The 27033-nt window shown below is 41.6% G+C and overlaps 1 protein-coding gene across 1 annotated transcript; it reads right to left on the bottom strand.

Moving 5' to 3' along the window:
- Positions 1 to 18597: 18597 nt before the first annotated feature.
- Positions 18598 to 26912, bottom strand: btd (biotinidase). The gene is made up of 3 exons (XM_052016699.1): positions 26471 to 26912; positions 24187 to 24336; positions 18598 to 20640 (listed from the first exon to the last, which is right to left on the bottom strand). Exons 1-3 carry the CDS (start codon positions 26696 to 26698, stop codon positions 19420 to 19422), a joined length of 1599 nt encoding a protein of 532 aa, XP_051872659.1. The 5' UTR covers positions 26699 to 26912; the 3' UTR covers positions 18598 to 19419.
- Positions 26913 to 27033: the final 121 nt, after the last annotated feature.

The following is a 27033-nucleotide window of genomic DNA, read 5'->3' on the forward strand; positions in this document are numbered from 1 at the left end:
AAATTGTTTAACCAGGGTTTGTTGGTATTTTTTTTAATCTTGTTATGTGAAATTTTGTTATGCATCATGATTTCCAGGAATGCCTTCCCTTTGTACTTCTCTACAGATCTTTTGACTTTCAACTAGATAAAAGACTTGAATTTCAGCTGATCACCAGTACTGGTGTCCCTCTCCATTTTTGTCTCTCTCCCACAGTGAGCTAGCTTTCCCGAGTCTACAAAAACCAACTTGTTCAGAATTCTGATACATGCTGACTTCCTCTAATGCTTCTCAGGCTTCTTCTCCATTAGCTTTCATCACATTTATTTTAAAATCCCCATTTTCATATACAAATCATTGCATTATTCAATTCCACTCATTTCTCTACCTTCCTACAAACTACAGAACTGATGTCATTCCTTTTATGAGCTCCTTAAGATACTTGTGTATTAAAAATGTTCTAAATATTTTAAACAAGTTGCATTTATGTGACACATTTCAGTGCACAGCACTCTTCAACAACAGCAGAAAAAAATGACCCCTGATCTGTTTATGATGACATTGGTTTGGAAGAATTAAAGTTGGTCAGGGTAATAGGTGAACCCTCCTGCTTATATTCTATGCATAGCAATCCAAAAATTGTTGATTTATTTTGGTGAATTGGGTGATCAGTCAGTGGTATATGTATCAATTAAGAGGTAGTTTTATGGGTGGGTCTCTTGTACATTATGCTTCCCCCCCCCCCCCCCCCCCCAATAACTCTAGGTTCTCATTAAAGGAAAAATATATAGAATCTATACAAATAACCTTTCTAATATATAGAACAAACATAGAACATTACAGCACAGTACAGGCCCTTCGGCCCAAGATGTTGTGCTGACATTTTATCCTGCTCTGAGATCTCTCTAACCCTTCCCACATAGCCCTCCATTTTTCTATCATTCATATGCCTATCGAAGAGTCTCTTAAATGTCCCTAATGCATCTGCCCCCACAACCTCTGCAGGCAGTGTGTTCCATGCACCCACCACTCTGTGTGGAAAAAAAAAACACTTACCTCTGACATCCCCCTTATACCTTCCTCCAATCACCTTAAAATTAAGCCATTTTCGCCCTGGGAAAAAGTCTCTGACTGTCCACTCCATCTATGCCTCTTATCATCTTGTACACCTCCATCAAGTCACCTCTCATCCTCCTCTCCAAAGAGAAAAGCCCTAAATCACTCATCCTATCCTCATAACTCATGCTCTCCAATCCAGGCAGCATCCTAGTAAATCTCCTCTGCACCTTCTCTAAAGCTTCCACATATCATTCTGTTTTATTGTATCTGAACATACCTTTTATTTATTATCTGTGTCTCAGTTTGTAATGTTTCTGCTTGAGTTAGAAGCTTGTGGATTCACTATGCAATTGAGCACACTACTACTGGGTGACATCTGCTTACAAATGTGTCATTCTTTTGAATAAGACCTTCAACAAATATCAAGTAAACATTAAAGATTCCAAAACATTATCTTGGAGGGAGGAAAAAAAGAAACTTTCTCTGGCTGCCCTAGCAAGCATTTATCCTTCGATAATCTAATTTTTTAATCTTCCTTTGTTCACGGGGAGTTTTTGTGCAAATTGACTAGCTTTTTCAATATTACAAGTGACCATACTTCAAAAGGGTCATTCACTAAGTGCTTAAGGATATCCTAAGCTACAAAGGAAACTACTTGTGTCTCATACTTTTTCTCTGCTAAAACAGACTTACTGATAATAACATATAAATTATATTTCAATACGTTGTGATTTTCTTGCCTATCAATCAAGAACACCTAGTTACAAGATGCATTCCTCACAAAAACGTACATGGAGATTAACTGCTGCAAGTTTTGTTTACCTGTTAGTTGGTCAAATTATAATAGAAGATTTTATTAGTCAGCTTGCAGAAGTGTGGTGCTCTGGAAATCTAATTATAGCAAGAAATATAGTTGACATTGTCAAAACCAGAATGGCAAATATTTCAATTGCGTGCACCCATGTTGAGGTGCTGCTCAAACTTGAACACTCCCCATCACCACCTGAGATTGGCAATTAATGTAATGTACTTTACCATAAATATTAATGGAATTTAGTGATTCCAAGTTCATTGCTGTGTCTTAAATTATTCTTTGAAAAGATGCAGTAAATCTGAAATGAAAATGCTGAAAATATTCAGCAGGCCAGTCTGCATCCGTGGAGAGAGGATGAAGAGTTGATATTTCAGGTCATGAACCTTTCATCATTGAAAATGTTAACTCTTATTAAATCACTTGTTTTCTGACTGGTTTCTTTTAAACAAGTTATGTAAATGTCCTAACCAGAAAGATTGAAAATCTGTCAGATTAATGTGTGTACTCAGGTAATATATTCTGCCAGATCATGGAATGATCTTGAGATCATAGGGTTACTGCTGGGATTAGTTTACTCGCTAGAAGCGGAGCGCAAGAGGGGGGAAAAAAAAGTCCTTTTGATGTATTGGTGCTTCATTCTGATGTGCCTCAAAATAGTGCACTTATATTTCATTTCTTTGAACTGTACACTCCAGAAGCTATGAAAGGAAGATTGAATTGAAGACCACTGCTTTACAATGAGTGGGGAGACGGGAAGCTTGAAAAAACATGCAATGTCAGAGATTGCTCATGTACTTTCAATAGACAAACAAGAGCCATAACATAGAAGTGAATTGTTTGCCCAATTCCGTAAGTGGAATACTGCGTCCATTCATTAAACAATAAAGCCTTTAAACATTATGTAAAGAAAGCTGTGATGATGTATTTGAAAAGCATGTAATCCACTTTAATCAATTGCTGGAACAGTTCAGAGAGCATCTGAGTAGCATAAAACATGAAGAATTTTGCATTGCTTTCTTTCTGGCTTCAGGTGCCGCTCTCCATCTCAGCTTTGACTCGCTTTTAATTTATATTTCCCTCTACAAGGAATTACTTAAAAAAAAACACAACAGCTAAAAATTCATTAAAAGCCATGAAAGTCAACAAGCCTATTAAATTTACTTCAAGTTTTTCATTGCTGGAGATAGTGCTGAGGAAACAACTGACAAGAAAGTGAGGCAAATTCCAGGTGTATTTTTAATGCACCCTTTGGACGGGTCATAAAAAGTAATTTTTAACGTGTTTCTCCACCATTTCTTACCATAGTTCATTTAATTCTGAGTGCCAGCCCACAGGATTTCATAACAAACAACATTTTCTCTTAAATTATCTATCAAAGGCTGTGTGTGCCCATTTCAAAGGTTAAATTTAAAGTGCTTCTGCACTAACTTTAAAATTCTGCTGCCATTTACAAACCCTCTATTATCAGTTGTGTTACACAAGAGGCTTGGGGAGATGACTACAAATTCCACCAATGCAGCTGGGGACTTTAAGTTCAATTAATTAAATGTGGAATTAGAAAGCTGGCACCTATATGGTAATCATTATTCATCGTGAAACATCATAAAATCCAGCCTGGTTCATTAATGCCCCTTAGGATATGAAATCAGTTGTCCTAACAGATTGTGGTCTATATTAATGTACAGATTCTAACAATGCAATTAACTCTGTGGAGTGCTTACTGAAATGTCCTAGAAAGTTGCTTAATGGTATCAAACCACTCAGACAAAGAACAAACTACTGTAGATGGGCCAGTCTAATATATGAATATAACAAAGATGTACTTAATCCAAATGATCCTTATGGTTCTTTTCACAAACATCTGAAAAGTTTGGGCAAAATTGAAAGAGCACTCCTGTAAGTTAGCTAGGTGGTAACCTGGTAACCTGATAACCTGTCTACATCAATGGTGCTGAGGTCAAGAGGGTTGAGAGCTTCAAGTTCCTGGGAGTGAACATCACCAACATCCTATCCTGGTCAAATCATGTAGATGCCACGGCCGAGAAAGCTCACCAGCGCCCCTACTTTCTCAGCAGGCTAAAGGAATTTGGTTTGTCCCCTTTGACTCTCACCAACTTTTACCGATGCACCATAGATGCACATATCTGGATGTATCACGGCTTGGTATGGCAACTGCTCTGCCCAGGACCGCAAGAAGCTGCAGAGAGTTGTGGACACAGCCCAGTGCATCACGGACACCAGCCTCTCTTCTCTTCCATCGGGAAGAAGATACAGAAGCCTGAGGGCACATACCACCAGACTTAAGGACAGCTTCTACCCCACTGTGATAAGACTATTGAACGGTTCCCTTATACAATGAGATGGACTATGACTTCACGATCTACCTTGTTGTGACCTTGCACTTCACTTTCTCTGTAGCTGTGACACTTTACTCTGTACTGTTACTGTTTTTACACTTTGCACAATGCACTTTGTACCAACTCAATGTAACTACACTGTGTAATGAATTGACCTGTACGATTGGTTTGTAAGACAAGCTTTTCACTGTACCTCAGTACAAGTGACAATAATAAACCAATACCAATACAATGTAGTTATACTCTAAAGACCACAGATGCCAGCCTGGGCCAATGGTCAATAATGAGAGAAGCTGCACAAGAAAAACTAGCCACTTGATCTTTTTCTCGCCAATTTACTTTTTGCATATATATTTCCTTTACAGTATTGGCCCACTGGAAGACCCTTGTGGGGATGATGTCCCACCTTCATATCGAGGGGACTCTTGTATGGCACTGCCATCATGCTATGTGACATTCAACTAGGACATCTAGCACTTTAAACGTGGTCAACCATGAGGTGTTATTGGAAATCATCAGCACCACTCTCTTTAGCATCATAACTTGGCATATTCTTTAATCTGCCATTGCTATCAAACCAGAGGAGTAATCCTGGTTCAACGAAGGATCAGCCAGGAGCAGCAGCAGGTGCATATGAAATTAAGGTGCTGACCTGATGAAACTGCAGCACAAGTTCCATGGGCTAAACAGTGGAATCAGTCCATTCAATAATGAGCAGATTATTGAAAAGTTCTGTATATCCAGGTCCTGTATATCCAGTTGTGAATAGTTGTGAATAGTAGAACTGAAAGACAAAGCTCCATGAAATTTTCAATCTTAATGGAGGCAAAGCCCAGGAATGAGAGTGTAAAAGACGTGGCTGCAATGTTCGCACCACAACCTCAGCCTGAGAGCACTGAGTGGTTGCCGCCCCCCCCCCCCCTTTATCTCCCGTTTCTCCTGTCACAAAGCCTTAACTTCAAGCAATCCAATTCACTCTGCATGATATCAAGAATTGGCTGACTGCTCTCGTGATAGCAAAGGCTGTGTATTTTTGAAAGCCATCCTTCACAGCCCCAGCGAAAAGCGCCAGTCCCTCAGGGCAGAATCCCAGAATTGTCTACTGTTGCTTCATCAATGAGCTTTCCTCCTTATGGCTAGAAGTGAGGATGTTTGCTGATGACTACACACTGTTCAGATCCATTTACCACTCGGGTCATAAAGCATGTGCACCAAGACCTAGACTGGTAAGTGACAGATTACTTTCATGGCACATACGTACCAGGTTTTCTCCAATAAGATGAAATCTAACCAATCCCCCACCCCGCCTTGAAATTTTCATGTTATTACCAGAGTCAAATACATCACTATCAGCAACCGAGAGGAACATCAGCATTATTCCTGCAGCTACAAGAGCAGGTTAAATATTGGGTATTCTGCAGTGACCGGTCTCCTGCACCTCAAAGCCATTCCATCATCTACAAGTTCCTAACTTAGTCATATATTATCATGGAAATATATCAAAATGCAGCTCTGATGAAAAGTTATCCATCTGAAATGTCAACTCTTGTTTTTCTCTCTCTGTAGATGCTGCCTGACCTGTGAGTATTCCCAGCATTTTCTTATTTTAAATGGAATCCTGGAACTCCCTATCTGATGGTAGGAATAACTTCACCAGAGGGGCAGTTCAGAAAGGTGAGAAAAAAAGGACTGCAGACACTGGAATCTAGATGAAAAACACTATGATTTTCCCTCCTATGTATTGGGCTTCCCCTTTTCCTATCTTCAGTCCTGAAGAAGGGTCCTGACCCGAAATGTTGTCCGCCTGCTTTTCTCTACGGATGCTGCCTGGCCTGCTGAGTTCCTCCAGCATCTTCGTGTTTTTCATCAGTTCAGAAAGGTGGCTAACTTACATGCAGCTTTTAAAATATTTTTTTTTCAGCACATGACCTATGATATCACTATTTATTATGTTAATTTCCTGTATTCCAAACAGCACAAATAAAATAATAATTCATATATTTAATACATCTTTTATTTTTGCAATCACTGCACATAGCAATTGAATTCCGTTCTCCATCTTCTGTATTAAATGGAAATTGACTTCTCTCCACTTACGTAACACTGCCACCTTGTGGGCAAGAGATCCAATTGATGATTGCAAAGTCTTGAAGGTGGCTTATCTGTGAAACACATTTTTGAAGAATGCGGTCAATCAAGGCAGCTAAGAAGGACAAAGGTACAACAAAAGAAAGTCACAATATCTACTGCCAAGACTAATTGGAAGGCAACAAAACCAGTGAAAACTTGGCCATGGTAAATCGATTAAAAATGTCAACAGTCATGGAAACGCAGGAGACTGCAAATGCTGGAATCTGGAGCAACAAATAATCTGCTGGAGGAACTCAGCAGGTTCAGCAGCATCTATGGGTGGAAAGGAATTGTCAATGTTTCGGGTCGTCAATGGTAATACCGTGTGACAAAAGCTGAATAATGTGCAATGTTTTAAAGAAAACTGGTTCTCCACATTCTGGGATGCAAGTATGTACAGGTGTTTGTTAGGGCTGCAGTGGTTTAAAATGAAATTTCATTAATAGCCCATCTCAGTTGTGAATAAATTCTAAACGTATGGTTCACAACTATATAGGGCTGTGTATAGTCTGCAGGAATTTAAGATTAATCTCTAAGGCAGCACAGTGAGCAACAAATCATATTTTCATTTTCTTTCAACGGTTCTTTGTTTATATTGGAACCTGAATGCAAAAGCCTGCTTAAGTCGGCCTGCAGACTGAAGATAATGATCCGAAATCTTCAGAAATATACTGTCAACCCTATGTAAATGGTAAATTCTGTGTACAGCATCACTCTTCATTTCCATTAGTACTTTTAAGACCCCATGCCAATGTGATGATAGCAGGGCTGCACTTACCGCCCATTTCAAAGTTCCCTGCTGTGTGATATCAGTAGACTCCCTGATCTGTTGCTGTCTTGGTGCTGGTGCTTCTGTGATGGAATCACAGGGAATTCCAACACTTTAACCCAGTGACATTGAGGGAACACTAATGTGCCCAATTTAGCGTATGGACTTGGAGGGAAAGCTGGTTGGTTCTTTTGCAGAAGGGACATTTGGAAAGGCTGTATCTGGTGCTACTGCTTTCTAAATTTAAGGTTATTGGGGACTGGTTTTCCACAGATTCTGTTTTGGGACTGCTATTATTTACTATGTTTGTATTAAAGAATTCAGGGCAGTGTGATGGGATTTTGCTGTCAAAACAAAAGTACAGGAGATAGTACGTTTTGACAAAGACTGATAAAGGCTCCAGAAGGCAAGTCAGGCCAGTGGGACGAGCAAGGATAAGTAGGTGATTTCCAATGTAGGCAAGTGTTCAGTAAATATAGAGTGTAAAATTAGGAATGTGAGGTGTATTTATCATGCAAGTTGATGCAAAAATAACAGTATAGTAAACAGGGCCATAAAAGAGGCACACATAATCCTTGGTTTTGTAACCAGAATACAAAAAGGGGTTAAATGTCCAAAGCAGTTGTCTGCACTCAGTCTTCTGTAACCTTTTTTTTTGCTGTTATATTCCTCCTATAAGAGAAAAGGCATAGATTTGTTAAAATGTTGCTAATGATTATCTCATGAAGACAGAATCAAGAAGTTTGCACAACTTTTTTTTTCCCAGGTGGGGAGGTTAAGGAATTGGCTCATGGAGGTTTTGTGTGATAGCCGGTAATAGTCTTTCCACCAGCTGTTTTTTTCACATCCTAAAGCATTTTACACCCAGCAAGGTAACTTTTGAAGTGCGGTGGCTGCTGTTAACATTCTGGGGAAACCTTTGGCTCATCCACATTTTAATGTCAGTTGGGCATCGTCAATGGAACAAGGGAGACAGACCGACCACCGGGTCTGAGCTGCTTTCCACTGCTCGTCAGCTTGCAGACCACTGCACTTGTGGTGGTGAAGGCAAGCAGCAAGAAACTTCCTGATCTGTCATGCTGACAGGTTGAGCAGGCTTCAGGTAGTTAATATCCAGCAGTGGCCCTACACACACTGGACAGCTTACAAATCTTCACTCTGTACTAGAGCTTTCTTTATGTAGGTAATTGTAATGTGTCCCTGGATAAGCCAAATTCTTAGTCTGGAGTTACTTGAGGGTATCGATTTAACTGAAACGTCCGTGCTCCTCCAATGTTGGCAGCTTGCATATCCCACAATTTCATTTCTCCTTCCTTGGCAGCTGTGCCTTCAGAAGCTTCGCCCTGAGCCCCAAATTTCATCTGCTTTAAAATGTACCATAAGACTTCCTGTTTAGCCAAACTTAGGGGTACAGATAGTCCCCGGGTTACAATTCCTGAGAACCATTCATAAACCATTATTTCCGGAAGTCAGAAACATCTGTTTTTAATAGCAACCTACATCGTATCGCTCTGCATAACTTCCTATAATTCACTTCAATGAATATCTTGTGTTCACTCAAACACTACCCATAATTAAACTAATGGATTATTTACATATCTAATTGTTAATGAATACCACTAAATATTTTATTATTATTGTAACTATCTTCAAAAATTATTTAAAAATTTATGGGAGAATTTGCATAAATTTGCATAAAGTTGGATTTCTGTAAGGTCTTCCATACCCCAGGGAGCCCCTGGATTTGTCCTAATAACTTTTTCTGTGGTACAATACTGAATTTTCTTCAGCAACACTCCTGTAACAAAGCTTTAAGAGCTTTAATTAAGAGCATCATTTACACTGAAGTTGTTCCATTTCTCTTGGTGCTCCCACACATAGGCACCAGATGGCAAACTTCCTCTTATTCATAGTTCCTCAAGGTTGGGGAACTTGCCTCCACCCCAGTTCTGAGGAGACTGATGAGACCGATGTGAAATCTGCTTAAGGGCATATTACGAAACCAATATCCGGCTTTCCATGAAGTATAAAAGCCTTGGTTGTAAGGCCAACACATGATTAAAGGGCCCAGACAGCTTTGTGCAACTAGGGATAATTGTTTGTGTATTCACTCTCTTAACAAAAGGCTGTTTTTGATGTCTTCAACACTTTGATTTTAGAAATATATTCTTCAGTGAGGTCATTTTCCATAAATGCTCAACTCCAACTAGAGACAAAATTAAAAGAGATAAAAGCAACAAATTAAACTCAAAGTAGCTTCTTATACTAATTAATTAATGTGAATTATTATAAACTATTGATTCACTTACCTAAATCATCAATTATTGATATCCCTTCTTAAAGAAGTTAAAAGATTTTATAGTTTGTATACTTCCATAACTGTGTTAACTGACATTTTCAAAGAAAATCTTGGAATTTTAAAGATAATTCGTAAGAACATCTTCCTGTAATAACTTGTTTGTACCGATTTCCTTTTCATTTTGTCAGCATCTCTTTCTGTCTTACTGGCAGCTCAATCCTTTTCAAACAGAACTGAACTTCCATCAGATAAATGTCCATCATTCTCAATTGACCTAGCTTTTTGGCAGAGTTTCAGATTTCCAATACCGTTTGTGTAGAAAAATGCTTCACACTAAAAAAAAACTCATTCTAATCTTAAACTTGTATTCCACATAAAAATAGCTTCTTTCTTCAAGATTTTTAATCATCTCAATTAAATCACCATTAATCTAGTTTACTTAAGGGAATATAAACCAATCCATGAAAACTCACTTTATGAGCTAATAGCTTTAAGCATTTACTTGTGGAGCATTGTTTTAAATGAAATTCTGAAGTTCAATGATCTCAACTAAATACAGTTCCTGAATTACAGGGATGAACCTGACCTTGACTTTGCAGATGAACTCGTTTTCCAACATCACATACAAGACAACTCAACTCGATACATTCAGCCACAAAATCAGACTGAAAATTCACAGCCGCAAAACAGATATTGTGATCTTTCACACTGCCTAACCATCAGCAGTAGAGGGTCGTGTTCTCATTAATGAAGGAAGGGTCAGTGTAGCACTAACTCAGGATGATGTGATTGTTTCCTTTCAGTCTGACTCTCATAAGCCTACTGATGATTGGCTCCCATTCAAGCAAAGATCACTTCACCCCTTTTTTCAGAAGGGTGGAAACACCTTCACAATGCATGGCTGATGAGTTGGTGCAGGGGGCAGGGCTTCAGATTTGTGGATCACTGGGATCTCTTCTGTGGAAGGTATGACCTGTACAAAAGGGATGGGTTACACCTGAACTGGAGGGGGACCAATATTCTTGTGGGCAGGTTTGCTAGAGCTGTTGGGGACAGTTTAAACTAGTTTGGCAGGGGGATGGGAACTCGAGTGATAGGTCAGAGGTTGGTGCATTTGGTGTACAAGTAGATGCAGCATGTAGAAAGACTATGAGGAAGGATAGGCAGTTGAAAGGGCAAGATTGCAGTCAGTTGGACAGGCTGAAGTGTGTCTACTTTAATAGGAGAAGTACCAGGGACACTATCACAGCTGTAGAAAGGGAGGATGTCCTGGAGGGATCGTCTACTGAGTCAATATTGGTGGAAGTCAGAAACAGGAAGGGAGCAATCACTCTATTGGGAGTATTCTACAGACCCCACAATAGCAGCAGAAACACTGAGGAGCAGATCGGGAGGCAGATTTTGGAGGTGTAAAAATAACAGGGTTGTTGTCATGGGTGATTTCAACTTCCCTAATATTGATTGTCACCTCCTTAGGGTAAAGGGGATAGATGGGGCGGAGTTTGTTAGGTGCGTCCAAGAAGGATTCCTGACACAGTATGTGGACAGGCTGACTAGAGGAGAGGCCATACTGAACCTCATACGAGACCATGAGCCTGATCAGGTTTCAGATCTCTTGGTGGGAGAACATTTTGGAGACAGTGACCATAACTCGACCTTTACTACAGCCTTGGAGAGGGATAGGAGCAGACGATATGGGAAAGTTTTTAATTGGGAGAGAGGGAATTATGATGCTATTAGGCAGGAACTTGTGAGCATAAATTGGGAACAGATGTTCTTGGGGAAGTGCACAACAGAAATGTGGAGGTTGTTTAGGGAGTACTTGCATGGGGTTCTGGATAGGTTTGTCCCATTGAGGCAGGGTAAGGATGGTAGAGTGAAAGAACCGTGGTTGACAAGAGACATAGAATATCTTGTCAAAAGGAAGAAAGAAGCTAACCTAAGGTTTAGAAAACAAGGATCAGACAGGGCTCTGGAGAGTTACAAGGTAGCCAGGATGGAATAATGGACTTAGGCAAGTGAGAAGGGGACATGAGAAGGCCTTGGCGAGAAGGATCAAGGAAAACCCCAGGGCATTCTAAATGTATGTGAAGAATAGGAGGATGACTAGAGCGAGGGTAGGACTGATCAGGAATTAAAGAGGAAATATGTGCCTGGAGTCCGAAAAGGTAGGGGAGGTCCTTAATGAATACTTTGCTTCAGTATTCACTAGTGAGAGAGACATATGACATTTGTGAGGATGGCGTACAACAGGCTGATACGCTAGGGCATGTCAACGTAAATGAAGAGGATGTGCTGGAACTTTTGAAAAACATTGGGAGAGATAAGTCACCAAGGCCGGATGGGATATATCTAAGGTTATTATGGGAAGCGAGGGAAGAGATTGCTGCACCCTTGGCGATGATCTTTGCGTTCTCACTGGCCACAGGAGTAGTGCCAGATTATTAGAGGGTGGCAAATGTTGTTCCTTGTTCAAGAAAGGGAGTAGGGATAACCGTGGGAATTACAGACCAGTGAGTCTTACTTCAGTGGTAGGCAAATTATTGGAGAAGATTCTTAGACACAGGATTTACGGGCATTTGAAGAAGCATAGGCTGATTAGGGACCGTCAGCATGGCTTTGTGAGGGGCAGGTTGTGCCTGATTGAATTCTTTGAGGATGTGACAAAGCACATTGATGAAGGTAGAGCAGTGGATATGGTGTACATGGATTTTAGTAAGGTGTTTGGTAAGATTCCTCATGGAAGGCTCATTCAGAAAGTCAGGAGGCATGGGATCCAGGGAAACCTGGCTGTGTGGATTCAGAATTGGCTCGCCCATAGAAGACAGAGGGTGGTGGTAGATGGAGCGTATTCTGCCTGGAGGTCAGTGACTAGTGGTGTTCTGCAGGGATCTGTTCTGCGACCCCTGCTCTTCATGATTTTTATAAACGACTTGGATGAGGATGTGGCAGGGTGGGTTATTAAGTTTGCAGATGACACGAAGGTTGGTGGTGTTGTGGATAGTGTCAAAGGTTGCTGTAGGTTACAATAGAGCATTGATAGGATGAAGAGTTGGGCTGAGAAGTGGCAAATGGAGTTCAACCCAGAAAACTGTGAAGTGATACGCTTTGGAAGATCGAATTTGAAGGCACTATACAAGGTTAATGGCAGGACTCTTAGCAGTGTGGAGGAACAGAGGGATCTTGGAGTGCACATCCATAGATCTCTCAAGGTTGCCACGCAGGTTGATTGGGTTGTTAAGAAGGCGTATGGTGTGTTGGCCTTCATTAGTTGGGGTATTGAGTTCAAGAGCTGTGAGGTAATGTTACAGCTCTATAAAACTCTGGTTAGACCACACTTGGAGTATTGTGTTCAGTTCTGGTCACCTCATTATAGGAAGGATGTGGAAGCTTTAGAGAGGGTGCAGAGGAGATTTACCAAGAGATGCTGCCTGGATTGGAGAGCATTTCTTAGGAGGATAGGTTGAGTGAGTTCAGGTGACTATTAAAGATCCTGGAGTTCAGGATAATTTTCATTTCACAGCCATCAAAAAAGGTTAAATGAGCTAGGACTTTTCTCTTTGGAGCAAAGGAGGATGAGAGGTGACTTGATAGAGGTGTACAAGATGATAAGAGGCATAGATCGAGTGGACAGTCAGAGACTTTTTCCCAGGGCAAAAATGGCTAACACAAGGGGGCATAATTTTAAGGTGATTGGAGGAAAGTACAGGGGTGATGTCAGAGGTAAGTTTTGTTTACACAGAGAGTGGTGGGTGCGTGGAACACACTGCCGGCAGATACATTAGGGACGTTTAACTGACTCTTAAATAGGCACGTGAATGATAGAAATAGAGAGGGCTATGTGGGAGGGAAGCGTTAGATGGATCTTAGAACAGGATAAAATGTTGGCACAACATCGTGGGCCGAAGGGCCTGTATGTACTGTAATGCTCTATGTTAGTAACTATGTTAATGCTGTTTCTAATCTTCCTGATCCCATCCATTTTTACCCTCTCTAACATTCCTCCAATGCAGCTGAACCTGTGATCACAGTGGAGGACATAAGATCAGTCTTCCAGAGAGTGAACCCGAGGAAAGCACCTGGCCCAGATGGTGTCGCTGGCCGTGGGCTCAGATCTTGCGCTGATCAGCTGGCAGAAGTATTTGCGGACATATTCAACCTCTCCCTGCTCCAATCTCAGGTTCCCACCTGTTTTAAGAAGACCACTATCATCCCAGTACCAAAGAAAAGCAAGGTGACATGCCTCAATGACTACCGACCAGTGGCCCTGACATCCACCATCGTGAAGTGCTTTGAGAGGTTGGTCATGGCACGCATCAATTCCAGCCTCCCAGACAACCTGGACCCACTGCAATTCGCCTATCGCCGGAACAGGTCTACAGCGGATGCCATCTCCCTGGCCCTACACTCAGCTCTGGAGCATCTGGACAGTAAAGAACCTATGTTAGACTTTTGTTTATTGACTTCAGCTCTGCCTTCAATACAATAATCCCAAGCAAGCTTGTCACCAAACTCTGAGACCTAGGACTCAACACCTCCCTCTGTAACTGGATCCTTGACTTTCTAACAAACAGACCGCAATCAGTGAGGATAGGCAGCAATACCTCTGACACGATTATTCTCAACACTGGTGCCCCACAAGGCTGTGTCCTCAGCCCTCTACTCTACTCCCTATACACTCATGACTATGTGGCCAGATTCTGCTCTAACTCCATCTACGAGTTGGCAGATGATACCACCGTTGTAGGCCGTATCTCAAACAGTGATGAAGCGGAGTACAGGAAGGAGATAGAGAGCTTACTGGAATGGTGTCATGACAACAACCTTTCCCTCAATGTCAACAAAACAAAAGAGCTGGTTATTGACTTCAGGAAAGGGGGTTGTGTACATGCACCTGTCTACATCAATGGTGTGAGAGGGTTGAGAGCTTCAAGTTCCTGGGAGTGAACATCACCAACAGCCTGTCCTGGTCAAATCACATAGATGCCACGGCCAAGAAAGCTCACCAGTGCCTCTACTTCCTCAGGAGGCTAAAGAAATTTGGTTTGTCCCCTTTGACCCTCACCAACTTTTACCGATACATCCAGATAGGATGCTTTCTATGGTGCATCACGGCTTGGTATGGCAACTGCTCTGCCCAGGACCGCAAGAAACTGCAGAGAGTTGTGGACACAGCCCAGCACATCACAGACACCAGCCTCCCCTCCTTGTCTTTACCTCTCGTTGCCTTGATGAAGCAGCCAGCATAATCAAAGACCCCACCCACCCAGGACATTCTCTCTTCTCTCCTCTTCCATCGGGTAAAAGATACAGGAGCCTGAGGGCACGTACCACCAGACTTAAGGACATCTTCTACCCCACTCTAATAAGATTATTGAATGGTTCCCTTATACAATGAGATGGACTATGACTTCACGATCTACCTTGTTGTGACCTTGCACCATATTGCACTGCACTTCCTCTGTAGCTGTAACACTTTACTCTGTACTGTTATTGTTTTTACCTGTACTACGTCAATGCACGCTGTACTAACTCAATGTAACTGCACTGTGTAATGAATTGACCTGTACAATCGGTATGCAAGACAAGTTTTTCACTGTACCTCAGTACAAGTGACAATAATAAACCAATACCAATTCAAGATGTATGAGCTGTAGTGCCTCATTTCTAGTATGACCTGAACTAGTTTTTTACACTTTGTTTTTCATTTCAGAAAAGCAGTACAAAGAAGGTGGTGACTGTACTGTACTTTAAGCAAAATGGGCAGCATAGACCAATGACATTAGTAAACAGTTAGAACCTCAGTTGGCAAAGACACAATAGGTTCATTCAAGACAGAGGCAGTATAGTGAAGTGTTATCGTTTATTCAACAGCAAATGGAAAATGAGTTATCAGTTCAGATCCAATTGCATGGTCTGGTAAAGTACATGGTGACACGACAAAGTAAATGGCTATTTTATATAACAACTTGCGTATTCTATAAAAATTACAGGATTTTCTCATCACAAGGGACAGTGAATAAAGGTTATCAGAGGAAAGAAACACAATGTGGTTAACAGTAGTTAACGGGGCTCAAATGTAAAGAAAGAATCTGGGGAAATTATTGGAAACAATTCTAAGGAACAGGATTAATCTGCACTTGGAGAGGCAGGCATTGATCAGGGATATTCAACAAGATTTTAAGAGGAGGCCCTGTCTGACAATTTTGAGTGATTTTTTTTGAGGAAGTGCATCACTGAGGGCAGTGCAGTTGATGTAGTCTACATGGACTTAAGTAAAGCCTTTGGCAAGATCCCACATGGGGAATTGTTCCAAAAGGTAAGAGCCCATGGGATCCATGGCAATTTGGCAAATAGGATCCCACGTCAGCTTGGTGATAGGAGGCAGAGAGGGATGGTTGAGGGTTGTCTTTGCCATTGGACGCTTGTGACCACTGCTGTGCAGCAGGAATCAGTGCTAGAACCCTTGCTGTTTCTTATTAACAATCTGGGTATGAATATAAGAGATATGATTAGTAAGTTGGCAGATGTCACAAAATTGGTGGTGGTGTGGATATTGAGGAAGGATAGTCCTAGGCTATAAAACAATATCAAATAGTTGGTAAAATGGCAGACAAATGGCAGATGGAACTTGCTCCTGTACAATGTGAGGTGCTGGATTTTGGGAGGACTAATATGCTGGGATACACATGAGGAAGCAATGTGGGAACTGAGGGACTTTGGTGCACTTGTCCATGGATCTTTGAAGGCAGCAGCACAGGTAGATAAGGTGATTAAGAAGGAATATAGGATACTTGCTGTCATTAACCAGGGCATAGACCATAACAGCAGGGAGGATATAGTATAACTGGAGTATTGTTTGCAGTTCTAGTTGCCACTTTACAGGAAGGATGTGACTGTACTAGAGAGGGTGCAGAGGAGATTCACCAGCATGTTGCCTGGGAGGTAGCGCTTCAGCTACGAGAAGACACTGAATAGTCTGGGCTTGTTTTACTTGGAGTTGGGAGGGCTGAGTAGGAGCCTAACTGAGATGTACAGAATTATGAGTGGCGCAGATGGGGTACATAGTGAGAAGCTTTTGCTCTTAGCTGAGGTGTCTTTAACCAGAGGGCAAAGGTTTAAGGTAATTGATGGAAGATTTAGTGGGGATTTGATGAAGAGGTTTTTTCATTGGGGGTGGGGGGAGCAGTTGAAATCTGGCTTGCATTGCCTGAGGGGGAGGCTGAGGCAGAGACGCCCAAAATATTTAAAAATATTAAAATATAATATTTCATACAAATATTAAAATTTATTAACTATTTAAATAAGTATAAAATGACAGCATAGAAGGCTGGAAAATGTGATTAGTATAGATGGGTACTTGATGGCTGGCATGGACAGGGTGGGCTGAAGGGCCTGTTTCCATGCTGTCTGACACTACAGCTCTAATCTAAGAAGAATAAAGAATGGATCCTCTAGTAAGATCCAAATAATTAAAAGCCCAGTGAATCGTGCTGGCTGTGCTAATGGTGCATTCACTGAGGTCACCAGCAGTTTGATCTAAACATAGATTAGGACTTTTTATAAGTTCTTGCATGCCTGGAAGAAGCCAGACTTTAGCCCAAATATTCCAGTGCAATCAAATAGGTGCAGGGGATGGTCATCTCAGCAGTGCACTAAAGACCACGTCAGTCAAAGGCCCACAGTTGAAAATTTCAGTTGCCCAAAGCTTCAGGTGTAACTCAGAGGGCACAGGAGATGTTTGTGGTTAAACATGTGCTGCTGGAGGCTCTGCATCTGCGGCAGTGGGCAGCTCCAGGAGGCGGAGGTGAGGAGGAACTTTGCAACAGGAAGAGAGGGCCAGTGGTGATAGGTCAAGGATTGAGCCTGAGGTCAGGTCACCGTGCCAGGTAACTGGTTGTGATGAGAAAGGGGGCAGCCTTCCACAAAGATCAGGGTAGGCTCAGATGATGGGTAGATTGGTTGGTGGGTGGCAGGACGGGCCCTCAGTGTGGGTGCAGAGGATCAAGGCTTCAATAGATTCATCTGGGTTTGGAGGGAATTGGTAGGTGAGGGGGGCCCAAGGGATCAAAGGTGTCTATGGAACAATGTTCTGGGGATCCACTCCAGTGTAGCATTAATTGTCTGAGGAGTGCTCAATGATGGTTGCTCCTGGGATGACTTTGCATCACTCCAAAAGGAGGAATGAATGCGAAATGTTGCGAAGGATATGCAAGGATGAATCACTCTGGGAGCTGCCTAATCCAATTAAGTGATGAGTGCGAAATGACCCAGAAAGGGTTGACATCATTCTTAACTCTAGATAAAGTCAATCTACAATCACAAACAAAAGTTCTAGGCATTTATGCTTTACTGCCACAACTACTTGGATAGTGCCTTCACCATAGCCAACCATCCCAGGGTGCTGCAGTGAAGCATATCAAATAAAATACCATCAAAACCAGAGGGCATCAGTTTGAGGTGAGAGAGGAGAAATTTAAAGAAGATCCGAGGCACGGATAGTGGTGGGTACATGGAACGAGCTGCCAGAGGATGTGGTTGAGGGGGGTACAATTACAATGTTTAAAAGCCGTTTGGACGGGTATTTCAATAGGAAAGGAGCAGAGGGATAAGGACCGAATGCAGGCAAATGGGATTAGGGTAGATGGACATCAGGGCCAGCACAGAGACGAGTTGGGCTGAAGGGCCTGCTCCCGTGCCGTGTCACCATAATACAGGAAGAGATTTTAGTGGAACTGATCAAACACTTGGTCAAAGAGATGGATTTTAATGAACATTTGAGAAAAGGAAAGAAAAGCAGAGGCAGAGAGATTTCCGAAGTTTAGGGCCTTAGCAGCTGAAGACATGGTTTAAACACCTAAAAAAAATACTTCATTGTAGAGTGGTTTCGGACATTCTAAGATTTGCTGCATAAGTCCTAGTCTTTCTCTTTTCTTTCATTTCCCCACTGTTCCTGGACCAGTTTTTTTTTTAAACAATGCCCACTTTTATCTCATGCCTTCAGCTTTTTCCCCCATAACCTTGCAAATCAGTTCTCTTCAAATACTTCTCCAATTACATCTTGGAAGTACTTGTAGAACCTGAGTCCACAGCTTTCAGGAAGTGCATTCCGCATTATAATAACCTCCAAGTGAAATCATTTGCCCTCCAGTTGTTTTAGCAATTGTATTCAATTTATGACCCCCCCCCCCCCCCCCCCCCCCCCATTACCAATGCACAGATGCATCTGCTGTTCATAGATGTTTTGCACAGCGGGAAAACATCATCATCAGCTTGTCCTAAAAACTGCAACTGAATGACAGTATTCTGAATCTTCTGCATCATTGGATTCCCCAAAGCCTGGGCTGTTGATAGGATGGAGCTGGAGGCCCAAACTTTTATCATCAACCAGCAAGAGACACTGCTACATTGAAAGTAAGAGACACAAGAGACTGCAGATGCTGGAACCTGGATCAACAAACTATCTGCTGGAGGAACTCAGTGGGTCGAGCAGCATCTGTGGGGGGAAAGGAATTGTCAACATTTCACTTCGAAATCCTGCATCAGGTCTGAGAGTGGAGAAGCGAGATGGCCAGAATAAAGAGGAGAAGGGGAGCGGTGAGACAGGTGATTGGTAGACTTCAGTATTAAGAGTTTTCAACAGAATTACTTAGCTGCCTGATAAGGAGTGAGTTCAGTGGCATGTTGGGACTCTGGACTGTTGCAGAAGGCTGTTGTAGTTTACAGATATCTGTCTGCAGTGGGACACTCGCTGATTGATGCAGTAGTTAATGGTGAAATAGGCAAGGTCTAAAGGTTGTCCCAACCATACCCAGGATTGGCTTCCATGATGGTCGTGCCTTCTGAAATACATCCATTCAGAATGTTATTTTCTTACATCTTCGAGAGGAGCCTTCTCGGAGAAAACAGCTAACATATTATCAGTCTGTAACTGGCCAAAATCCAGAATTCTACCAAAGTGTGTGAATCATCAGTATGTCAATACTGATGCTTTACTTAAGAACTTTCACAATCAGAAAAAAATCTGCATTTTATCTAGTTGATCTCTTTTGTACCATCTTCCATAGAGTGCTGCAGTTACAAGTCCCTCTGACATCCCCTGCTTAGTCATGTAAAAATTATTGTTAACCCACTGTGTGGTATCTGCATGATAAAGTTTCACCTCAGTAGCCAGTATCTCTGTATAGATATGGCGAGTGCTGAAATTTCCCCACAATTTGAAGTCTATGATGTCAGAGGCCGCTGTAGTACTTTGTCCACAGGTGTCAATGCTGGAGCCTGCACACTTCACCAAAGCGCACACTTGGAGGTAGTAGGTGCCGTGTACTGTGTGAAGCCCATCAAAGGCTCCAAATGCATACAGATCCCTGGTCTTGTGGCTACGTTGGTAAGCCAGGTGGCAACAGAGTGTGTTGGAACAGACTTGCAAATTACCTTCCAAGCCTGTCACAAGGACAAAGGTATAATTATCGTACATCATCAGAGCATGAAAGATGTCACCAGGACCATCCATTTGGGACACCACAGCACGTGACAATGGCTGACTCTGATCTGCCTTTACTCTCCTTTCCTGCAGCTGAGGAGCAGAAGCTTCAATGTAAATGTACCGTTCAGGAAATTCTGATGTTACCCAAAGCTTCTTCAGCTCCTGACTGTGGACATTGTGGTGTGTAATTATTGGAACCTCCGCCACTAGGAGCTTTCCTTCACTGCTTTCCATGTCGTAGTAATAGCGGGAAAGGGAAGGAGTGTAAATCCCACTTCCTGTCATGTCCCGTTCAGTGTGATGCTGATTAGCTGCAAGGAGATTGATACTGAATGCAGTGGCGAAAGCTTGCTGCAACTCAACTGCGGATAAGAGTGGAAGTTGGTTATTCCAGGCTGTGGGGAATACGATCTGTTTCACACCATAATTCTCAATTAAGCTCACTGCTGGGTCGTAAAACAAGATATCAAAACACGTAAAAACACCAAATCTTCCGGCAAAAGAAGTATTAAAGATGACATGCTCCACTGTCTTGGGTGTGTTGAAAGCATCTTCAAAGTAAAGGTTCTGTTTGTGATATTTGGCAATTAAAGAACCTTCAGCATCAAAAATTACATCTGTGTTAAACTGGTATCTTCCGTCTGAGGGGCACCAAGGATCACTGTGCTCACAGGTCTGCCTTTCCCCCATGTTTGCTATCAAGTACATTTTGCCATTCTTTGCCATACAGCTCAGTTGATAAAGAACCTACAAAAGATATATGAATATATTACCATACATATTTTTGTAATGGATGTGTATTTTGTTCCAGAGGACTAAAGATCAAAGAACCATTGTACATTATTCTTCCAAAAGTCTCATCTCTCAAAGTACAGTTAGTGCAGTGGTCTGCTTAACTTATAACTGTGAATTATATTGCTCAGGTACTGACAGCGCAGAAACCAGGAAGCAAGTAAAGAGTGGTTCCAATGAGGAAAGATAGAGAAAAGGTTCAGACATGGTTCCCAGTTTTAACTGATGAGTATTGATACTTGAAGCACAATTTTTCCAGCTGGTAGAAAGGTTCATTCGGGACCTAATTCCACTTCACATTATTTCTAAAATACTGACAAGTGTACTGCATAAGGTGTTCACTGTGGTCTCCACTACACTGGAGAAACCAAACGCAGATTGAGTGATTGCTTTGTAGCACACCTGCATTCAGTCCACAGAGGTGACTCTAAGCTTCCCGTTCCCATTTTAATTGTCCATCCCACCCCTACTCCAACCTATGATGCCCAGTGTAAGCTTGAGGAACAGCACTTCATCTTCCACTTGTGCATGTTGCAGCCTTCTGGACTACAACTTCAGTTAACTTGATTTCTCTGTCTGTATCAGTTAATCACCTTTGATATTGGCTGAGCTCGTTTGTTTGGTTTTCCCCTTTTTTTTCCCCCTCTGGGATTGGAGGACGTGCCCAGCCTGACCTGCCAGGCATGTCTCCTTGCTCTGCACTTCTTAATTCCTACATTCTTTTGTCTGTGTTCTTTTGTCTGTGTTCTGACTTTCTAGCTGCTGCCATTCACTCATTGAGCAGATAACCTTGTATGCAGTTTATCCCATAGTCACAAGATTCTTTTGCCTCCTTCCCAGTTCTGATGAAGGGTCTTCAACCTGCAACGTTAACTCGAAGGGGGAGAAAGAAGCTTGTTAAGTTGCAGGGAGGGTGGGGGCAGGGTCTCATAGGGTGAAACTGGGGTGACCATGGGGATAAGCTGTAATCAAGGTTATCTGGTCAACGAGTGAATTCGAGCAGTTAGAGAGCGAGAATGTGTGGCCTGACCTCCTGAGTACTTCCAGCATTTTTCATTATTATTTAATATTTCAAGCAATTCCTTCCAAAAAGAGCCAGTTGAAGTTTTTTTTTTCCATTTTTCAGGACATTGCTGCTAAGTTCAGCATTTATTGCCTATTCCCAATTTCCCAGAAGGTGGTGACGCTTGAATTGCTACAGACCTTCTGGTCAGGGTACTCCCATAATGCTGTTGTGTAGGGCGTTCCAGGACCTATATCCAGTGATGATGAAGGAATGATGATATCTTTCCTAATTGGGATGACATATAACTTGGAAGGGAACCAACCTGCAGGTGATGAAGTTCCCACACTGTTCCCATTGCCTTAGTCCTTACTGGTGGCAGAGGTCATGCGTTTGACTGGAGCTGCCAAAGTAGCCTGGGCGAATAACTGTGGTGCATTTTGTTGACAAGAACGTAAGAAATAGGAGCAGAAGTAGGCTCTTCAAGACTGCTCCGTCATTCATCAAGATCATTTCTGACCTCCTCTGTCAACTTCATTTTCCTGCACTTGTTCCTTGATTTGTTTACTATCCAGAAAATTGTTAATTTCTGATTTGAATAGATACTTTTAAACATCAATATTAAGCAATGTATTGCTGTTAAAAAAATATTGTTTTTCTTTTATGTTAACCAAAGTACACAACTTCACGTCTTTCCACCTTATACTGCTCCTGCCATATTTTCACTCGCTCACTTACCTTGAAGCCTCTTTACATCCTCCTCCCTACTCACAATCTCACCTCTTTATGTACCATCAGCAAACTTCGAAACATGGCATTCAGTCCTACCAACCAAACTGGTGATGTGTGAGGTATAAACTGCAACCACTGTGCACTGGTGGTGGAGGGAATTAATGTTTAGGGTGTTTGATGGGTTACCAATGAAGTGGGCTGCTTTGTCCTGGATGCTGTCAAGTTTCTTGAGTATTTTTGGAGGTGTACTTATTCAGGCAAGCAGAGAGTATACAATCACTTTCCCTGGGGTGTCAGGAGGTGAATTACTTGCCACAGGATGCTCAGCCTTTGACCTGTAGAGGCCACAGCGTTTATGTTGACACTCCAGTTGAGCTTCTGGTCAATCGTGACCTCCCAGAGTTCATGGCAGGGGATTAGGTAATGATGATACTATTGAATATTATAGATAATGATTAGATTGCTTCTTGTTGGAGACAATCATTGCCTGGAACTACTGTGGTGTAAATGTTACCTGCCACTTATCAGCCAACGCCTGAACGCTGTCAATGACTTGCTACATGAAGTTATGGGCTGCTTCATTTGCTGAGGAGTTGCAATTGGAATTGAACATTGTGGATGTTTTTGGATAATTGCCCAATTTCGTCTTTATTATGGAAGGATATTAATCTATTGTCACTGCCCTGAGGACTCCTGCTGTGATGTCAACAACCATTGCCGGTTGATAAAAGTCAGACTGAATGAGATTCAGAAAGGATGTGAAGGTCCTTGAGAGGATGTAGAAAAGATTTACTAGAATGGTTCCAGGATGAAGGATTTTATGCAGTCTGAAAAAGCTGGGCTTGTTACTCTTAGAACAAGTTTGATAGAGAAACACAAACTCATGATAGGTAAATAGAGGGAAGCTGTTCCTATCAGCAGATGTTTCAAGGATCTGGGGGACACAGATTTAAAATTTTGGACAAAATACACAAAGCAGAGAGTAGTTATGGTGGGAATTCATTTGTTTATAAGAGTGCAGGAAAGAGAATCAATCAGCACCTTCAAAGAGGAATTGGATGCACTTGAGAGAATTGGGCTGAGGGAAAGGACAGGAGAACGAGTAATGAAATTGCACCACTAGCAGTCTGCTCATAGTCATTGGAGAGAAAGGTCTTCTGTGCTGTAAAAATCCTATGGCTCTATGAATGTTGGAAACTTAAGAAATATTGATAAAATCTGCAGATATTAGAAATCTAAAGTAAAAACATGCATTGTGGAAAGTGGTCAACAAATAGGGCCACACGTGAAAAGGAGAAGATGAATTAATATTTTAAGAGTTGAGCCTTCACTGGTTTGACTGCAAAACGTTTTTAGATTGACAGTTCCGTAAACCCATTATCATTCCTCTTATGAATTAAGTATTTGGGGTAATATTTACAAATCTCCATTCAGTGAAAGCTTTAATTTCCATGAACATATAGAGGGAGTTTCTCTGAAAGTTTGGATGGATAATTAAATTTCCAATTTCCTTTCTAACCATGGCTGTTTTGATTCCAGAAAGGTGAGTTTGTAAGTCTAACCCATCAAACTTAAAACTAGTTTTAAAATCAAAATGTTACCACTTAACTAATACCATATATGCAAAACATACAATGCAGGATTACAATCATTAAACACCCACTTTCTGTGAGGTATTCTGCATAAGCTTGTGTTAGTTTTGCTGAAATGTTTATAATTAAGATTGCAAGAGAGATACAAGACTGGATACTTCATATAGCTCCTACCTCTGTGTTATTAATTGTCCTTGGATGCAAACAAGGATTCCATGTAACAACTGTAGGATCTGGAATTGGCTCCAAATATGGAAAAATAGAATCTCTGGTGAAATTAAAGCCATAGAGACCACTCTCTGGAAAGACAATTATCTTAGCTCCCTAAAATATAGATTAAAAAGAATAACTGGATTAGCATAACCACTAATAAACAAAGTTCTACATTTAAATACTGCAACTATTGGGATAGACTGTTCCAAACATTATTGTGCCAGAAAGACAGTGGTAGAGAGCTAATGCCATATTTACTTAAATTAAGTAATTACTGACAAGATAGCTCTATTCCACTTTCAAGGGACATGGCAAACTACTAACATCATTGTAATTTTAACGTACTAAGCTTTGTGTCATTATGAGGCAGCTTAGAATAGGTCCATATTGATGTTAAACTGAAAATAAGCCCAAGAACATATGAACGTAAGAAATAAGAGGAGTAGCCCATAGGGCCCCTGGAGCCTGCTCCACCACTGGATAAAATAATGACTAATCTGATCTTGGCCTCAAGTATCCTTTCCTGCCTATTCTCGACCAAGCTAATTACCCCAGAGAACAGAAATTTATCAATCTTGGCCTTAAATAAATTCAATGACTCTGTCTCCAGAACTCTCTGGGATAGAGGTTACATGTAAGCCATCTTTTTTCGAGACTGGTAATCATTTGAACTTAATAATATTTTGGGAGCTTTGTTCATACGTATGGTGTCCCTAAGTGGGGTGTTAGTAATGCAGGGAGGGCCTGTAATTACAGATTCCCCCACAAGAGGGAGCATCGTCTCTGCTCCTACTTGTCAACACCTCATAAACATGATATGTTTTTAACCAGAAATGAAAAACTGCAGATGCTGAAAATGTGAAATAAAAACAGAACATGCTGAAAAATGTTGCAGGTCAGGTCTGTGGAAACAGAAACCTTTAACATTTCAGGTCCAATCCTCTTCATTATATTTTTCTAAATGTGGCTTCCAGCACTGTTACAACGAGGCCCAACACAAGTTCAAGGGACGATTTTATTTTCCTTCAAGGCATGTTGCAGCCTTCAGAACTCTATATTAAATTCTTCAACATTACAAGTAGGAAGAAAGTTTGAGTTTTTTTATGAGAACTAGTCATTTTGCCAGCCAATCTTTTTACTTTATCATTTTTCGTATATAGTCAGATATTACACAGACTACACAACAATAGCAACACATTACAAAGACAAAGAAGCTTATTCTTATCATAAATGTCCCACTATTTCACCTTATCAGAGAAATTTCCTTCATTCCACCCAGTGCCCTCGTTTTGAACTTGTTTCTCTCTTTCTTAGTTCTGATAAAAGGTCCCAGACCTAAAACTTTTTTTTCTGTTTTCCCAGCATTTTCTGTTTTTATTATGTTTTTAAAAAATCTCATAAAGTGAAAGACTCATGGAGTTGTACAGCAGAGAAACAGGCCCTTCAACCCACTCATTCCATGCTGATCTTTTTGCCATTCTACACTAATTCCATTTGTCCACATTTGGACCATATCCTTCTCTGCTTTGCCTATTTAAATGTCTATCTGAATACCTGTTAAACATAGTAATTGTATCTGATTCCACCTCCTCCGGCAGCATGTTCCAGATGTCAACCATTCCGTGTGTGAAAAAACTTGCCCCTCAGAACCCCTTTAAAACTCCTTCCTCTCACCTTAAACCATTGCTCTCTTGTTTTTGATACCTCTATGAAAGGAAAAAAAAGGTTTTGACTACCTACCCTATCTGTTGCCTCTCATTGTCTTTTATACCTCTATCAGGTCACCCCTCAGCCTCCTTTGCTCCAGGGAAAACAAGACCAGACAATCCAATCTCTCACTATAACTAAAGTCCTCCAATCCAAGCAACACCCTGGTGAATTCTATTCTCCAACCTCTCTCGTTCCTCCAAATGCTTATGCAGAAGAGACCCGACCTGCATAACTTTCCTTTCATCCCACGAATCAATCTAGTAAAGCTCCTCGTAAACCATCTGCAATACAAGTATATCCCTCCTGAACTGAACGTAATACTCAAGGTGTGATTTCACCCAGGCCCTGTAGGCTGCAGCATTTCTTATGCGAATCAATTTCTCCCCCAATCTTCAGTGTTTATAGACCGTTCCCCTTACTTCTGGGAACTTATTTTTGCTGCAAACCTCGTAGTTTATTTCCCTAGCTCTTGATTTTGCATCAATCGGGCTTTACATAAGAGGGAGTAAATAAACAGGCGCTGAAGTTGCCTTACCTGCTTGCCCGCTTCATACACTTGCATTTGGTAGATGTCCAGGTTTTTCTTCATGTGCTTCAGTGCCGCCTGACGTGTGGGGCGGATCTTCGGTCTTGGATTCAACATCGATCTGTGTTCGTAGACGGCCGCAGTGTAGACATCGAGGCCGCACACCACTGCACAGCATTGGCATACTAAGAGCAGCCACTTCAGGCTGTGTATCTCCATGACTGAAGCTAGAAGCATTGGTGTAGCAACAGAGGGCAGCACTGAAACCCCGGGGTCAACACTCTTGTGTTAACATGGTTGTTTGGTCAACAACTACCTTCAAACCTGGACTCTGCGGGAGGAGAGGGTGGGGAGAGGGAGGGGAAGGCAAGGGAAAGGAGGGCAAGGGAAGGGACGGGGAGCTGATACAATCAGCTGCACTTCAGCCCCTAGCGTTGGACGTTGTAAATTGCGTGTTTCCCGGACTCTCTGAACACCCCTGTTGTTGACATTGACTTGTACCGTGCATGGACTTCACTGACCTCTTTTAATAGCTTATTTATTTTTCCCTTTTGCAATGTTGCAATTCATTA

The sequence above is a fragment of the Pristis pectinata genome, chromosome 5, assembly GCF_009764475.1.
Source record: "Pristis pectinata isolate sPriPec2 chromosome 5, sPriPec2.1.pri, whole genome shotgun sequence".
NCBI classification, from domain to species: domain Eukaryota; kingdom Metazoa; phylum Chordata; class Chondrichthyes; order Rhinopristiformes; family Pristidae; genus Pristis; species Pristis pectinata.

Excerpts from the sequence above, each read along its gene's own strand:
- btd (XM_052016699.1), bottom strand. The coding sequence starts at position 26,698 with ATGCTTCTAGCTTCAGTCATGGAGATACACAGCCTGAAGTGGCTGCTC. Across the intron at positions 24,337-26,470 it reads TGTATGAAGCGGGCAAGCAG|GGAGCTAAGATAATTGTCTT; the intron begins GTAAGGCAACTT and ends TCTATATTTTAG. Across the intron at positions 20,641-24,186 it reads GGACAATTAATAACACAGAG|GTTCTTTATCAACTGAGCTG; the intron begins GTAGGAGCTATA and ends TATCTTTTGTAG.